Source organism: Pseudochaenichthys georgianus, chromosome 17 (genome assembly GCF_902827115.2).
Source record: "Pseudochaenichthys georgianus chromosome 17, fPseGeo1.2, whole genome shotgun sequence".
Lineage (NCBI taxonomy): Eukaryota > Metazoa > Chordata > Actinopteri > Perciformes > Channichthyidae > Pseudochaenichthys > Pseudochaenichthys georgianus.
In genome coordinates, this window is record NC_047519.1 from 40,675,202 (window position 1) to 40,693,266 (window position 18,065).

General features: G+C 41.6%; 1 protein-coding gene and 4 non-coding genes across 5 annotated transcripts in view; all 5 read right to left on the reverse strand.

Annotated features, from left to right (window-relative positions):
- The window catches only part of LOC117462643 (double-stranded RNA-specific editase B2-like), a 100,856-nt gene that overhangs the window by 7,051 nt on the left and 75,740 nt on the right, over positions 1 to 18,065 (reverse strand). Inside the window, exons 3-7 of the mRNA XM_071206408.1 lie at positions 11,293 to 11,478; positions 10,775 to 10,881; positions 7,569 to 7,597; positions 6,591 to 6,677; positions 5,144 to 6,060 (exon numbers count right to left, since the gene is read on the reverse strand). Coding sequence (XP_071062509.1) covers positions 5,144 to 6,060; positions 6,591 to 6,677; positions 7,569 to 7,597; positions 10,775 to 10,881; positions 11,293 to 11,478 — 1,326 coding nt within the window. The remainder of the gene's footprint in view (positions 1 to 5,143; positions 6,061 to 6,590; positions 6,678 to 7,568; positions 7,598 to 10,774; positions 10,882 to 11,292; positions 11,479 to 18,065) is intronic.
- Positions 9,968 to 10,067, reverse strand: trnas-uga (transfer RNA serine (anticodon UGA)). Its single transcript is given in 2 exon segments — positions 9,968 to 10,012; positions 10,031 to 10,067. It is a non-coding gene; the product is annotated as a tRNA-Ser (tRNA).
- trnas-uga (transfer RNA serine (anticodon UGA)) lies at positions 10,211 to 10,292 on the reverse strand. Its single transcript has one exon. It is a non-coding gene; the product is annotated as a tRNA-Ser (tRNA).
- Positions 10,433 to 10,514, reverse strand: trnas-uga (transfer RNA serine (anticodon UGA)). The gene has a single exon. It is a non-coding gene; the product is annotated as a tRNA-Ser (tRNA).
- trnas-uga (transfer RNA serine (anticodon UGA)) lies at positions 15,095 to 15,176 on the reverse strand. Its single transcript has one exon. It is a non-coding gene; the product is annotated as a tRNA-Ser (tRNA).

The window sequence follows — 18,065 nt, forward strand, 5'->3', positions numbered from 1 at the left end:
GTGGAAAGAGAAAACAAACACCAACAACAACACGGCGAGTACACAGCGGCCACTCAGGTAACGGCACTGAAACAACCGACACTTTCAGAGACTTTCAAAAGGAAAGAGAAACGGCCCCAGAACAGAGAAAAGGCCAACACAATAACAGCCAAGATAGCTGAATTCATCGCGTTGGATGACCAGCCGTTATCTGTTACCTTTTTTTTCTCTTAATGCATTGCATAAAGATCGGATCGGGAAAAATCGGTATCGGCAGATTGTCAAAATCAAATGATCGGAATCGGATCGGGAGCAAAAAAAGGTGACATCCCTAGTTTCAAATACATTAGAACCAGGCTTATGTATTCGATACAAATAAAGCCTATGCATTTTAAATGAATAAAATCCAGGTTTATGTATATAAAATAAATATAGCTTATTTGGTGCATAATTTTGTTGTAATAATCTACTTTTATAAAACATAACCACATTCCCCACACTCACAGCACGAACAGAAAAGTAGTCATGCCGCCTTGTTTCATATTTTAATGCATCAAGAAATCACAGCACACACCCACAAAAGGTGGAGTACACGTTACTATAGTAACTCCACTCCAATGTATACATTTTATGCATTATTAAATTAATGCACCATATAAGCTATATTTATTTTATATACATAAACCTGGATATTATGAATTTAAAATGCATAGACTATATTTGTATCGAATACATAAGCCTGGTTCTATTGTATTTGAAATACATTGGATTTTCTGATAATAAGGTAGACAATAGACATAGTTATTATGTGTTTGAAATGCAGAGAGTGTATTAGTCCATTTGTGTAAGAACTATGTAATCCAAATGGATGGAAATGTTATGCAGTTGAAATAAATCCCAACCAAATAAATTTTCTCCAGGAACCACTTGTGACTTTAACATGTGCTGCATCCTAAATGATGGAGTGATCAGGGTCTTAGGTCAGCGAAAGGTCATGTGATCAGGACTAAGAAAATCCCACAGGAGGCATCAGGGGCTTCAAGCACAGTTTTTGATTAGATTGTTGACGGATATGCACCGTGTACATATATCTTATTTGTATTTACTTGAACATCTAAAAACCATTCTCTTGCACTATTGTATTTGTTGTATTTGTTTTATGTCCTATATATAATCAAGTTGCTCTGTTGGAGGAGCCTGTGACCTAAGAGTCTGGAATCTGGGTGTGAAGGTTTCACAGGTCTTGGGTTGATTGTTATTTTACATTTAAGTATAAAATAAATGACTCTTGGACAACAATAAGATTTTGCCACACAAAGTTTCTCCAAATGTGGTGGTTTCAGTTTCTTTAGAGAGATGTTCTTGAATCTGTTGGTTTTTGTGCTCTGATGAGTCTAGGCTATTGGTAAACTGTGGGGTTTCTCTGGAAGTGTTTCCTTGTACGATGTGAGGGTCTAAGGACAGAGGGTCTGAGGACAGAGGGTCTAAGAACAGAGGGTCTAAGGACAGAGGGTCTAAGGACAGAGGGTCTAAGGACAGAGGGTCTAAGGACAGTGGGTCTAAGAACAGAGGGTCTAAGGACAGAGGGTCTAAGGACAGAGGGTCTAAGGACAGAGGGTCTAAGAACAGAGGGTCTAAGGACAGAGGGTCTAAGAACAGAGGGTCTAAGGACAGAGGGTCTAAGAACAGAGGGTCTAAGAACAGAGGGTCTAAGGACAGAGGGTCTAAGGACAGAGGGTCTAAGGACAGTGGGTCTAAGAACAGAGGGTCTAAGGACAGAGGGCCTAAGGACAGAGGTTCTAAGAACAGAGGGTCTAAGAACAGAGGGTCTAAGAACAGAGGGTCTAAGGACAGAGGGTCTAAGAACAGAGGGTCTAAGGACAGAGGGTCTAAGGACAGAGGGTCTAAGAACAGAGGGTCTAAGGACAGAGGGTCTAAGGACAGAGGGTCTAAGGACAGTGGGTCTAAGAACAGAGGGTCTAAGGACAGAGGGCCTAAGGACAGAGGTTCTAAGAACAGAGGGTCTAAGGACAGAGGGTCTAAGGACAGAGGGTCTAAGAACAGAGGGTCTAAGGACAGAGGGTCTAAGAACAGAGGGTCTAAGGACAGAGGGTCTGAGGACAGAGTGTCTGAGGACAGAGGGTCTAAGGACAGAGGGTCTGAGGACAGAGGGTCTAAGAACAGAGGGTCTAAGGACAGAGGGTCTAAGGACAGAGGGTCTAAGGACAGAGGGTCTGAGGACAGAGGGTCTGAGGACAGAGGGTCTGAGAACAGAGGGTCTGAGGACAGAGGGTCTAAGGACAGAGGGTCTAAGGACAGATGGTGTCGTATTGTCATACTGATATTCTGTACACACTGTGAAGACCACTGAGACGAATGTAGCATTTGTGATATTGGGCTCTATAAATAAAGATTGATTGATTGAAGAGGGTTTGCAGAAACACATGTGGATTAAAACAACATTAATATTATTAATGTATAAATACTGGAAAATCCTAAATCAGGGAACGTCTCCAAAAAAAAAGTTTAATTTGTATTGTGCAATGCCATGTCTTTGTATGCCGCCTCAACAAAACATTTCCCACATTGGGATCAATAAGGTACTTTACTTACGTAATTAAAGTTAAATCTGCATTTACTGATCAATTGTTGGTACTTTTAGCGGATAAAGCTTTATCCGCATTAACACTTAATACTAAGCTGCTATTTTTCTCAAACTGCATGAATGATAAGGTCGAACATGTGGAATAAAGGTGTAGATTTCACGACATTCACTGCCCCAAATATAACCCGTGATGTGACCTCAGTGTTTATAACTCTGTATGTTTCATCTCATTTCGAAAGAGCAGATGATCGTTTTTGGGAGCGAAACTGTGGCTCGACGTTTTCTGGATGGCGGCGGCACAAGGTCGTGTGTAATGAGTGTGTTAAACAATTATCTGTCAGATTATTATGCTCTTCACACCGCCTTCCCCGCTCCACCTCTGTCTCCGCGGTCTGCCGCCGCTCCTCCTTCATCCCTAATGTGCTGTAATCATGTTCATTAATGCGTCTCGCCGCCTGACAGACAGTTCATATTGAAGGGGGGAGAAGATGCTAAATGATCAGTCTGGGAGGTTGTGAGAAAATTACAATTTCCAGGACATAAAGGGGGAAAGCTTTTGCATATTGTTAAGTTAAGTAAATCATCCTTTTGTCCAGAGACAATCAAAAATGTCACCATCCTCTTGAATCACCCCCCAGGGTTTAATAAAGTATCTACATGTCTGCCTAAGAGTCTATACTCTCGATATGTTTCTGCATTAGCCATGCTCAGTCAGCCTCTTCAGCTCTGTGGAGACACATCTTCTTGTATTCATAAAGAACGACAGCAAAACACGTCGAGAACAATTCCCTAAAGGCTCGCAGACATAATAAGGATGTTTGGATTCTGCAGACGATGCATACAGGACACCATCTATCAGCCTCAAGCCATGATGACCGCGCTGATGTGCACCACATTTCATTTGGTAGCATACGGCGCACCTCAGACGCATTTATCCAGACCATTTAGAAGACTGGCTGAAAAGCTAAACCTATAAGAGGTGAATTCAGAGTCACTGCTGATGTTTCAGAGCGAGGGAAATCTGTCTTTAACATCTGAAGGGCATTTACTGATACACTGAGTCCGTCTCTTCACTCTGTATTCTGTGTCAAATGCTGACAGGACATTTGTCTACAGATGCAAAAAAACATACTTCTCAAAATTACTGATGATGAAGTTAGCAAGTTGCCATTGCAAGGGCTACCGGACAATTACATTGTTATAAAACTCTCCACATATATCACCACTTTTATAATGGTCAATCCATAATGCAATCTCCAGAAGTAAAAGGCTATTGTTAGGCTTTCAAGGAACTACAGCACGGTCACATGACTTCACGTCACCACCGCTAAGCTAAAGGAGGCTAATGTTGGGCTATGAAGCAACTACAGCACGGTCACATGACTTCACGTCACCACCGCTAAGCTAAAGGCGGCTAATGTTGGGCTATAAAGGAACTACAGCACGGTCACATGACTTCACGTTACCACCGCTAAGCTAAAGGTGGCTAATGTTGGGCTATAAAGGAACTACAGCACGGTCACATGACTTCACGTTACCACCGCTAAGCTAAAGGTGGCTAATGTTGGGCTATAAAGGAACTACAGCACGGTCACATGACTTCACGTTACCACCGCTAAGCTAAACGTGGCTAATGTTGGGCTATAAAGGAACTACAGCACGGTCACATGACTTCACGTTACCACCGCTAAGCTAAACGTGGCTAATGTTGGGCTATAAAGGAACTACAGCACGGTCACATGACTTCACGTCACCACCGCTAAGCTAAAGGAGGCTAATGTTGGGCTATGAAGCAACTACAGCACGGTCACATGACTTCACGTTACCACCGCTAAGCTAAAGGTGGCTAATGTTGGGCTATAAAGGAACTACAGCACGGTCACATGACTTCACGTCACCACCGCTAAGCTAAAGGAGGCTAATGTTGGGCTATGAAGCAACTACAGCACGGTCACATGACTTCACGTCACCACCGCTAAGCTAAACGTGGCTAATGTTGGGCTATAAAGGAACTACAGCATGGTCACATGACTTCACGTCACCACCGCTAAGCTAAAGGAGGCTAATGTTGGGCTATGAAGCAACTACAGCACGGTCACATGACTTCACGTTACCACCGCTAAGCTAAAGGTGGCTAATGTTGGGCTATAAAGGAACTACAGCACGGTCACATGACTTCACGTCACCACCGCTAAGCTAAAGGAGGCTAATGTTGGGCTATGAAGCAACTACAGCACGGTCACATGACTTCACGTCACCACCGCTAAGCTAAAGGTGGCTAATGTTGAGTGTGATGACGTTTAGTCGTCTCATTTAGACACTTGTAAAGAACCGCCTTTTTCATTCTGCTGGGCCTTGAAATAAATTCTTCTAGCGGTCAAATGGCGGTAGTACAACCTCCGTGTCTGTGACATTTTCCCATATAGTAAAATGTGGAAAGACACACTTAAAAATAACTTTGATTTGTTTGGTCCTAAAAGTGGCATGGTTTTTTTTTCTTTTCTTTATACATCCATGTCTAAATACTGCCTGGCGGAAGAAGATGTTGGACCTCCTCACCTGAGGCAGCTGAAGTTTAGCTCTGCTGCCGTTAAGACCCATCACTTTCCTCTCCGGTCCCAGAGTGATGTTGTAAACGGACTGCAGGGCGGCTGCTGCTGCCTGGGCTTTTGCTATCCGTTTACTGTGACCACACCCTTCAAACACCCCCCCCTCCACCCTGACCACCATAACAAAACTCCTTATCGGCCTGCCATGAACTCTCTCCGTCAGACACATGTATCTGAGTCCTGGTCGCAGCTCGTTGAGCAGCGCCACTGGGCTGAGGTGCTCTAAAAGTGAGGTGCTAATGGTTTGTCTTTTGGGTTTAGTTGAGGAGAAGTCCAGTTTGAGGCGGACAACTCGTCTGTAGTTGTAAATGCTGGAGAAAAACTCGTTTTTTGCTGTGTTGCACTGTAGGAGTTGACAGTTTTCCAGCAAAGATGGCTCAAACTCTTTTAGGAATGCGTCATGCATGTCCAGTTTATCGGCTGTAAAATCCACAGGAGTGCTGGTAAAGTTCCCGATAGAGGCGTGAGCCTGCGAGGCGTTTTGAAACTGGATGAAAGACCGAAGCGCAAGTTCTGCAACCCTCATCTTGGCTTGCTTTTTAGTCGGTCCTCTGCCCTCAAAATGGAAACCGTTCACCTCCACACCAACAGAAAACACCGGAGCGTGCAGTGGGCCGGTCTTCGACATGATTTCATACTGCAGACCAGGTTGTAACTCGTTGAGGTGCACCAGTGCGTTTTTCTGAGTGACAGCCCAGGCTGGCCTCTTACAAGTCAAGGGGCTCTGGTGGAGCAGCGACTGCTTCCTCTTTAGGGATCGGGTACTGTGTTTGGGGAAAGTCGAGCAAAAAGCTGCTGGATGATATTTCCGTAGTAGGTCCATGTGGCTCGTATAATCCTCATTCTCTTTCACCTCCAAACTGCTGCCTGTTGACAGATAAGGAAATAACAACAGGAAACGTGGCATGAAAAAAAAAACTAGGATTCTTTGTTTTTGTCTCACTGTCATGAGGCCGACTTGCAGGTAATAAGACTAATGGTGCATATCACTGCATGGTTTGGCATTGAGCTACCCAAATTGACTATTTTTGTTGGTTTTCAATTATCAAAAGTTCAGAATACGCAACCGTCTTAGAACTACGGTATACATGTTAACTACACAGTGGAGCTGGAAGACATCTTAGGAAAACCTCACATTCAGTAGGATTCATCCTCTAGGGACCATGAATGTGAGTACGAACTGTAATGGTAATCCATGTTATGGTTGATATATAATAGTTTGGACCAAATAATTGACCAATCAACTGACAGGCTGACAATAACATTGATAAAGTCACTTTAGCATGTCTAAAAATGTAACACTGCAACACTTTGATGCTGTCGTAATGTTACAAACTGTCTTTGTCAGCAGAACCCAGAAACACATTATTTTGGCAAGAAAGGAAATAAATATTTACTTGAATTGTCTGCATCCTCAGCCGATGATGCTTCAGTATCCCAGTGTCGTATTGGACTGATGAGGGTGGATAACATGTTGCCTCGTTCTGAAAAACAGCATCACAAAGACATGAAATAATGAGCATTTTCTCCACAGCATGATGCAGTCAAGTACTTTACTACCGTGTGCTAGTGTTGGTGAAATGAACCCAATTACAGTTACGATTCTGAACGCTTATACTGCATAGTTTTATATTCACTCCTAACCATAAAAGTAATGAAATGGACTGAGGGAAACACATTTACGGCGATAGTAGAAATGTAATGTGTTAGGTCGGGAGGGACATCAGAGTTCACACTAACATAAACGAAAACAAAAAGAAAGGCGGCTCAGTATGCGCTACAAAAAATGTGATATGTTGTACTGTAGTGCTAACCAATTATCAAAAACCTAAAGTGACTCATCATGAACATAAAAATACCTTATTTTGCTTCAGGAAGTACCCACAGATTCAACACTATAAAAAATGACTTGCTGATCCCTGTTGGTCCCTGATATATCCACAGTTAGTGCAAAGATATATTCCCCATAAAGACACAACACTATAAGCTGCAGTGGGTAATTTCATTTTGTTATATCCACTGTTTATAAATACAAATGCAACACTCAAATAATGAGCTATTATAAAAAACCTTAGTATTGAAATGTTCTGGTATACTGTTGTTTCCAGACACAACCTGAAGCATTTTGGGATATGTAAATAATTGTATGTGGCATTTAAGCCAATCTAAAATTCCATTATTACCGAGGTGTACAAGCATCAAAAAGCTATACAAAAATTTAAATCTGATCAAAAAGAAATCAGTTTAGAAAAACGGTGTCAAGCTACAATTACACTACTTATTATATTGTAAAGACTCTCTCTTTCTTTAGAAGAATGTATGTTGTTATTGAACAAGTTTTACTTTTGAAACAATCAACTATGGCACACTTTTACCCTTGTTGACTTGTGATTTCTGGAGGGCACTGCAACGCAAACTAAAAGTAATTAGAATAATGAAGAGAGCTCTCTAAACTCTTCCACATTAACCTTGCACCTTGCCGTTATATTAGGCGTGTGATGCCATTGAGTGGTGGGATGATATGAGTGAGAGCTGTGAGATGGGATGTGAATGTAATGATGTGAGTCTGGAGCCTCTGAAGGCAGGTGGAGGTGTTTTAATGACCTGCACCATCACAGCTAATAGGGCCATTTATTTTGGGATGAAAAAGATAATAAATGTGTCTTTGTGTTGCGTCGCCGGAGCCCTCACACATTTTTTCACTTTCTCATTCATTTCTCACTCAGTTTCCCATTCCCACTCACTCTCACATTGTACTCACACCCATTTGTTAATTGCAGTTTTATACATAATTTGAGCAGATGTTAATCAGGTTGCAACATGACAAATTAACAGGTTAATAATTGACAGAAAGGAAAGGCATTTTAACCAAAAGGCTATACTTCTGGGTGAGAGAGAATGGAGACAAAAGAGCTGGGCAGAAATGTCCTCAGTGCCTATCAACCCTTAAAAATGAAGTTTTTTGTAATCCAGTTGCTGTTAATGAACCTTATTTAATATAATAATGAAATTAGGCATGGCAGGGGGGGAAGTGTGTGTGTGTGTGTGTGTGTGTGTGTGTGTGTGTGTGTGTGTGTGTGTGTGTGTGTGTGTGTGTGTGTGTATGGTTTGACAGCTGTGGATAATCTCATTTGCTAAGCGTAATTAACGGCAAGCAGTTTAATTTACTCTAAATATGGACTGTCGTTCCTCAAGGGCAAAGAAATATGGAAAGTTTTTGAAATAATCACTTTATCAACTGATCCACTATCAGTAATGATATTTGTTTGGTTTATTATTTGTGCATTCAATTCTCCTAACCTATTTTATAATTACCAGCCACCTAGCGGTAACGTTTGGTACTGTAGCTTTAAGGCACCAAATAGCTCTACCTTCCATCTTGTTGTCCTTCAGACAGTGGCAGAACTTCAGTGTTAGTATTATTAGATCTCAGTGCTGCGTTTGACACTGTTGACCACAGCATATTACTAGACCGACTGGAAAACTGGGTGGGACTTTCGGAAACAGTTCTAAATTGGTTTGAATCCTACTTAAAGGATAGAAACAACTTTGTTTCTATAGGTAAATACACATCTGAGTTGACAAATATGACATGTGGGGTTCCTCAAGGCTCCATCTTGGGGCCCCTTCTCTTTAACATCTACATGCTACCACTGGCTCAGATAATGAAGAACAACAAAATAAGTTACCATAGCTATGCGGATGCAGATGACACACAAATGTACGTAACAATTTCACCAGGAGACTATGCTCCAATTCAAACACTGAGTAAGTGCATTGAACAAATCAATGACTGGATGTGTCAGAACTTTCTCCAATTAAACAAAGATAAAACTGAGGTAATGGTTTTTGGAGCCAAGGCAGAATGTTTAAAAGTTAGCTCTGAGCTTCAGTCTGCAATGTTCAAACCAACAGATAAAGCCAGAAATCTAGGTGTAGTCATGGACTCTGACCTGAGTTTCAACAGTCACATTAAAACAGTTACTAAATCAGCCTACTATCACCTAAAGAACATATCTAGGATTAAAAGACTAATGTCACAGCAGGATCTGGAGAAACTTGTCCATGCCTTTATCTTCAGTAGCCTCGACTACTGCAATGGTGTCTTCACAGGTCTCACTAAAAAATCTTTTAGAAAGCGGCAGCTGATTCAGAACGCCGCTGCTCGAGTCCTCACTAACACTAAGAAAGTGGATCACATCACTCCAGTTCTGAAGTCTTTACACTGGCTTCCTGTGTGTCAAAGAATAGATTTCAAAATACTGCTGCTGGTTTATAAAGCTCTGAATGGTTTAGGCCCAAAATACATGTCTGACCTCCTGCTAAACTATGAACCATCCAGATCTCTCAGGTCTTCAGGGACTGGTCAGCTTTCTGTCCCCAGAGTCAGAACTGAACATGGAGAAGCAGCGTTCAGTTATTATGCTCCAAACATCTGGAACAAACTCCCAGAAACCTGCAGGTCCGCTGCAACTCTTATTACTTTTAAATCCAGGCTGAAGACTTTTCTTTTTGTCACAGCTTTTAATTGAACTATTCATATCTTAAACTGCACTGTAACTTTTATCCATGTACTTTTTCTTTTAATGTTTAATTGAACTATTCATATCTTAAACTGCACTGTAACTTTTATCCATGTATTTGTCCTTTTAATGTTTATATCATTAGCTTTTCTTTTTTAATGCTTAATGTCTTTCATTTTTTGTTAAGCACTTAGAATTGCCTTGCGTTGAAAAGTGCTATATAAATAAACTTGCCTTGCCTTGCCTTCAAACGCTGTGAGCAGGGTTTGAACATGCGCTGGGAGACCCCATTGGATTGGGAGACCCCATTGGATTTCAAGTCCAACGCCTTAACCACTCGGCCATCACAGCTATTAAGCTTTGTTCTTCAAGGAATTGTCACATAACCGTATGAGCTCCATTCAGGAAACAAGAACAAGTTTGGTAGCTTTAACTAAGTTGATGCCTCACTTGGCAGCAATCAGCCAGCTCCAGAAGTTTAAAGACACTTCAAACGCTGTGAGCAGGGTTTGAACCTGCGCGGGGAGACCCCATTGGATTTCAAGTCCAACGCCTTAACCACTCGGCCATCACAGTTGTTTTTAATTCTTCATGGAATTTTCAGGTAACCGTATGAGCCCCTTGTGGGAAACAATAACAACGTAGGTTGCATTAATTAAGTTGATGCCTCACCTGGTAGCAATCAGCCAACTCCAGAAGTTAAAATACACTTCGAACGCTGTGAGCAGGGTTTGAACCTGCGCGGGGAGACCCCATTGGATTTCAAATCCAACGCCTTAACCACTCGGCCATCACAGCTTTTTTTTCCACAGTCTTCATGGAATCTTCGGGTAACCGTATGAGCCCCTTGTGGGAAACAATAACAAGTTTGGTAGCTTTAACTAAGTTGATGCCTCACTTGCCAGCAATCAGCCAGCTCCAGAAGTTTCAAGACACTTCAAACGCTGTGAGCAGGGTTTGCTGCTCCTCCTCTCAGCTGCTCCTCCTCTCAGCTGCTCCTCGTGCTCTCTCTCTCACTCTCTTTCTCTCTCAGCTGCTCCTCGTGCTCTGAAACTCACCTGAGGAACAGGTTACACGCCGTCAGCGCTGAGACGTGATCCACCATTGCTGAGTTCCGGATGAGAGCCACGTTCAGCCTCATCCACCACAGCAGACCCGAGTTCCACTAAAGGCACGCCGGGAAGGGTTTCAGGAGCCACTCCACACTGGGCGAATCACTTCTGGGATCCTACTTTTGCCCGCCGAGTGGATTTAGCACGAGAGGGAGCAACTCTTGCAGAGATAAAGAGTCGGAAGTGTGGTCCCGGCTCTCCTCTCGCCGCCCTTCTCGCCGCTCCTCACACCGCGTATCGCCGCTCCTCTTGCCGCTCCTCTCGCCGCTCCTCACACCGCGTATCGCCGCTCCTCTTGCCGCTCCTCTTGCCGCTCCTCTCGCCGCTCCTCACACCGCGTATCGCCGCTCCTCTCCGCGCCTGTGCTACCGGCGGAGATGTAAAGTGGATTAAATAGCCGGTGTAACGCGGTGGGATTACCTTCTCTACTCTGCTGTGCTGCTGTAGCTGAGGCCTGGTTCCACCTTCTCTGTTGTGCTGCTGTGCTGCTGTAGCTGCTCTGATGTGCTGCTGTGCTGCTGTAGTTGCTCTGCTCTGCTGTGCTGCTGTAGCTGAGGCCTGGTTCCACCTTGCTCCGGGAACAGCGTGGATACTGTTGGACTGGGAGAATGGCGGGTGTCGTGGTTCTGCTGTGGCTTTTCTTGGCTGTGCTGGACAAGGAGAAGATCGCTAGTCGTCCTGAAAAATCTACTGGATTCGGGTATGTTCTGCCGCCCGCAGTGGACATCCCCTGTACAGTTTCGGAGGTGTTGCACAAACAATTGCTGGTTGCACTGTCCCGCGACAGTGCAACCAGCAATTGTTTGTGCAACAACATTCATTTCGGAAAATGTTTGTCTTTCTCACATGCCTGCCACGATGGTCCTTCAGAATTGTTTTTTAAACTCTAATCTCACTTTCGCGAAGTTTGCTGGTGACTCTAGAACAGCTGACAATGTATGTGTGTTGATTAAGAGGAAAAGGTGCTTGGTATTTTTATTGTTGTTACTATCAGGAAATGTACAGCCAAATCCAGGTCCACCTAGCAGTATTAGTCAAATAGCTACTCCTGCTGATTTTATATCTAGATCTGGGCTAGGTTTAATTCATTTAAATGTGCGTAGTCTGTTACCTAAATTAGATTTTGTCCGTATTTGGGCGAGTTCGACTGATGCTGATGTCATTGTCTTATCAGAAACGTGGCTAGATAAATCCATTTTGGCCTCTGACATATACATAAATGGTTACAGTGTATATCGTACTGACCGGCCTAAAAAAGGTGGTGGCGTTGCCATTTATGTGAAAAATAAGTTTTGTGTAACTAATATGGTTTCCAAATCTGTTAGTAAACAGCTAGAATTTTTAGCCGTGAATATTGAGGTAACAAAGGGTCAACAGGTCATGGTGGTGGGCTGCTACAGGGCCCCTTTGGCTGTCAAGGACTCTTTATCGTCATTGGCAAAACTGTTATCACAACTTTCCTACAAGGAAATAGTGCTGCTTGGTGATTTTAACTGGGACTGGTTAACTTCTGTGTCAGAGGATTTTAAAAACCTGTGTACCTCATTGCATTTTACCCAGATTATAGACAGTCCTACTCGCCCAAATATTAAGTCCCCAAATAAATCCTCCTTAATTGATCTAATTTTAGCAAATGTTCCACATAAATACTCATCTGTGGGAGTATTTGCTAATGATGTGAGTGACCACTGTGTTGTAGCCACAATTAGGGACACTAAGGTCCAAAAGGTTAAACCTCGCATTATCACAAAGAGAGACAAAAAACACTTTGTGGAGCAGGGTTTTTTACATGATCTGTTTGATTTTGATTGGGGTAAAATCAATTTGTGTGCTGATGTAGAAACTGCATGGTCTTATTTTTATCTTGGTTTTATGAAAATTATAGATAGACATGCACCTCTGCGTAAATTTAGAGTGAAGGGACGAGACAATCCCTGGTTTTCTGCTGAGCTGTCCAGTCTCCTTCATGAGAGAAATAATGCTTGGGCTAAGGCTAGGAAATCAGGCTCAGAGGTAGAATGGCTACGTTTTAGGCAGCTAAGAAATAGCTTCACATCTCAAATAAAAAGTGCTAAATCAAAGTACTATTTGTCGGTTACCACAGAAAACCTGAATAATCCTAGGAAATTTTGGAAAGCCATAAAATCGATTTCCACTGGTGATATCCCAAATGAGCTACCTCCGTGTCTCACCACAGCATCTGGCACTATATCAGACAGGGCTACTATGCTAAATTGCTTTAATGAGCATGTTGTGTCTTGTGGCTCTCTGTTTGGCTGTGTGGCTCCTGTGAACGCTCCAATCCTTGACTCTGAACAATGTGGTCTGGAAAACCCTTTCAGTTTTACTCCTTTAACTATTGGTATTGTTCATGAAGCATTATCCAAGTTAGATCATAGGAAACCGGCTGGCCCGGACAACGTAGAACCTTTCTTTTTAAAGATAGCTGCAGATTTTATTGCTCCACCTCTTACTTCTCTTTTTAACCTCTCCCTCAGCACGAACACAATTCCAAAGTATGGAAGTCTGCTTATGTCTTGCCTTTGCTAAAAGGAGGGGAGGCAACTATTTTAAATAACTATAGGCCAATCTCTAAATTGTCAATTCTGGCTAAGGTGCTCGAACGACTTGTGAGTGAACAAGTAAAGGAGTTTTTATGTATAAATGATATCCTGTCTAAACATCAGTCAGGATTCAGAAAGAAACACAGCACCATAACTGCGACAATGAAAGTGGTAAATGACATTACTACTATTTTAGATAATAAGCAGAGTTGTGCAGCTCTGTTTATTGACCTTTCCAAAGCATTTGACACCGTTGATCATCGCATCTTAAAGCAGAGGCTACTCAGTATTGGCATATCCAGCCTTGCAGTGGGTGGTTTGAGAACTACCTCTCTGAAAGGTCCCAATGTGTTCATTTTGATGGGCTGTCTTCTGAATGGTTAAACATTTCTAATGGTGTTCCACAAGGTTCTGTTTTAGGACCACTTTTATTCTCCATATATATTAACAGCGTAGGTGATAATGTGGATGAAGCTACTTTACATTTTTATGCGGATGATACTGTGATGTACTGTGCAGGTCCATCCATTCAGGAGGCTGGTGTTAAATTACAGACTGTTTTTAACATTATTCAGACTCAGCTCTCTGAATTAAAGCTTCTTTTAAATGTGGATAAAACCAAGGTAATGCTCTTTTCAAAAGCTAAAAAGACACCAGAGCCTGTTTTAGATATTGTAACTACGCAAGGAACAAAACTTGAAGTTGTTGCCTGTTACAAATACCTGGGTATCTGGCTTGATGATTGTCTCTCTTTTAAACTTCATGTCAATAACCTGCTTAAAAAACTGAGGGTTAGGCTAGGTTTCTTTTTCAGAAACAAGTCCTGTTTCTCGCTTGAGGCCAGGAAAAGGCTAGTCACTGTGACCTTTTTACCTGTGCTGGACTATGGGGATCTGGTCTATATGAATGCACCTGCCAATTACCTGAGCAAATTGGATGCTGCGTATCACAGTGCTCTGAGATTTGTCACAAATTGTAAAGCGCTTACACATCACTGTACACTGAATACCAAGGCAGGTTTACCATCACTCTCTGTACGGAGGCTCAGTCATTGGTACACGTTTATTTATAAAGCTTTGTTGGGTAAACTCCCGTATTATATCTGTTCACTGATAACACAGAGAGTTGCAAGCAGCTATTGTCTGAGATCGCATGATGTAGTCTTGTTAGATGTGCCAAGAGCAAGGACTGTCTTAGGTAAGACAGCTTTTATGTGCGCAGCTCCACTTGCTTGGAACAATCTTCAGCAAGAATTGAAACTGAGCATTCTCATTCCTCTGCATGTTTTTAAAGCTAGGCTAAATGAAATGCTTGCTGATACAATGGGCACTTGTAAATGTCTATAACTATGTATCCTGTAAATATAATGTATAATGTCCTTTATTGTTTTATGTTTCATGTGGAACCTATATGCTGCAGGTCTCCCTTGAAAAAGAGATCTATGATCTCAATGGGACCAATCTGGTTAAATAAAGGTTTGAAATGAAATGAAACGAACCTGCGCGGGGAGACCCCATTGGATTTCAAGTCCAACGCCTTAACCACTTCGCCATCACAGCTATTTAGCTTGCTGCTTCAAGGAATTGCCAGGTAACCGTATGAGCTCCATTCAGGAAACAAGAACCACTTTGGGAGCTTTAATTAAGTCGATGACTCACTTGGCAGGATTCAGCCAGCTCCAGAAGTTTAAAGAGACTTCAAATGCTGTGAGCAGGGTTTGAACCTGCGCGGGGAGACCCCATTGGATTTCAAGTCCAACGCCTTAACCACTCAGCCATCACAGCTATTTAGCTTGGATGTTCAAGAAATTGTCACATAACCGTATGAGCTCCATTCTGGAAACAAGAACAAGTTTGGCAGCTTTAACTAAATTGATGCATCACTTGGCGGCAATCAGCCAGCTCCAGAAATGTAAAGACACTTCCAGTCAGGCTTTCGTCCAAACCACAGCACTGAGACTGCTCTTGTAAAGGTCTTTAATGACATCCACTTAAACACAAACAGTGGCAGAACTTCAGTGTTAGTATTATTAGATCTCAGTGCTGCGTTTGACACTGTTGACCACAGCATATTACTAGACCGACTGGAAAACTGGGTGGGACTTTCGGAAACAGTTCTAAATTGGTTTGAATCCTACTTAAAGGACAGAAACAACTTTGTTTCTATACAGATGTAGCACTCCAGATCAGACTCAAAAGGGTGTGTCCCAGTCAAAAGCCCAGCGGATGCCAGTGGCTGGGGGTGTTGCCAAATTGCTAGAGGGCGTTGCCCAATTTCCCCATTTGTTCAATTACAGGATTTAACCATGAGATGGCGCTTCATTCACAAAATACACAATGGGTGTTGTAGAAACATCAATATTTTAGATCAAATAAAGTATATAGTTTGCTTTATGCAGTATATTTCCTGTAATATTGTACAGTAGATTGAAGTAAATCAACTTATACATTAAGATAAGATAAGATGGACCTTTATTAATCCCGTGGGGAAATTCAGTAGTTCAAACAGCAACAGGGTGAGAGTGAAAAAACAGGACAGCACAGATTCACACAGATTAATAAAATCAAAAATAAGATGAGCGATAAAAAATAATAATAATAATGAGAAACTATGAAATAAGAAATGAATAAAACTAAAATGTAATTATCATATCATATATTATAATGTATTGTATTATTAAGTAATATCATACATTAACCCCATTATAGCAGATGCCACATTAAATGGATGAACACATGTATGCATCAATAATTACAACAGAGTATTTCTAAATACAAGTTGTAAAAATACTTATATGTATTTAATATTAACCCTTTGGAGTCGACCGTCACGCCGGCGTGATCAGATCACATGACCTGTTCAAGCCGGTGCCGCATAAAAATAACAGTCCGGACAACATTGCCGTGTGTTTCTGTCGAAAGTGCTGGCTTGAAACTACTGTATATCCCAGTCTTTGATTCATGCAAAAAGACCCAGTAAACACGGAGATACGGTGATATAAAGTTAATACATTTCAAAAGTATGAAATATGGAAGCACATATTTGAATATCTTCGCCATATTTGATCATTTTACGAAACGGAAAATACTGGAAACTGTAGATCCTGCTCAACAGGATGTATATGTGTATTTCTGTCGAAAGTACTGGCTCGAAACTATATGCCAGTCTTTGTTTCATGCAAAAATACCCAATAAACACGGACATACGATGATATAAAGTTAATACAGATATATTTCAGAAGTATGAATAATGGAAGCACATATTTTAATATTTTCGCCGTATTTTATCATTTTACGAAACGGAAAATACTGGAAACTGTAGATTCTGCTCAACAGGATGTATTTACCAGGAAGGGGTGAGGTAATCAGGTAAACGGAGTGATACGAAACGAGACGAAAAGAGACGAAGAGGGACGGCGGGAACCGAAGAGAGACGGCGGGAAATGGAGAGAGACGAAGATATACGAAGACAGGCTGCGGGAGACGAAGAGAGGCTGCAGGAGACTGCGATTGAAGTAAAGTGACAAACAAACATTGAAAATGTAGATATAGTTAGATATATTTAGAGTTTTGAAGACTCAACTATGATGAAGAGAACTCTGAACGTGAGTCAAGCTTTAAGCTTGTTTTTTGACATGGAGGAGGAGGAATCTGTGATGTTGCCCTCTGTGTCGTAGTTGACAGAAACCGCTTTGAAGCGTGGCACAGATAAAGACAGAAAAAACAGATTTTTGTACATAATGTGTATATATATATATATTTGTATTATATTTATAATAACACTTTTGCCTTATCAGAATGAAATCCCATGCTACCTCAATCAAACTTTCACATTATCATAGTCACATCCCATGTATATATTTCCAGCTTTTAAATGGTTTCGTTGTGTTGTGAAAAATAAAATCATTTTCAAAATCTGTTTTTACATATATGTTGTGATTTTGGGTCCAAAATGTTCATATAGTAGAAGATCACCTACATCCAAACGAAATAAATATAATTAATTATGATGAATACGTTAAGTCTTGTTCATTGTTTTTCACTTTTATTAAATGTTTGATATTTCTCTCTCTGTGTGCGGGGGATCACAGGAGGGGGGAGAGCTGTGGAATGTGACTCCACACATTCCGATGGCCAATTAGTTTTAAACAAAGGGTCCCCAACATACATATGAAACATGGGGGGGTTGGGGCTGGAGAACGGTATGGTCCTACCGTTTTCATACTTTATATATCTTAGCATATTCATACACACTGTTCATACTGCTCACAGGCTGATATCTAGTGTATTCATACCCCTCACTGTTTATTCATCATTCAATTAATTATATATTTTATTCTGTAGATTGTGAACATTACTTTTCACTTTACTGCTTGTTGCTCCTGGTTAGAAGCTAAACTGCATTTCGTTGTCTCAGTATCGGCGGTCACTCCTGATGAACCCACCAGGGCTGTTTCCTCAGAACGAGAGGAAAGTTTTTACCAGGACAGCTTTTTTAAGGGACAGCATCGCCCTGAGATCTATGCTGCTAATATGTTCATGACCATAACGCCATTTGTAACATAGGCTATGGGAGAATGGTGAAAATGGGAAAATGCCTCTTCCCCTCAATGTGAAGCAACAGATTGAGTCTTATGTTTCCAATCGGTTCCCAAATCTGAACATTGACCAGTG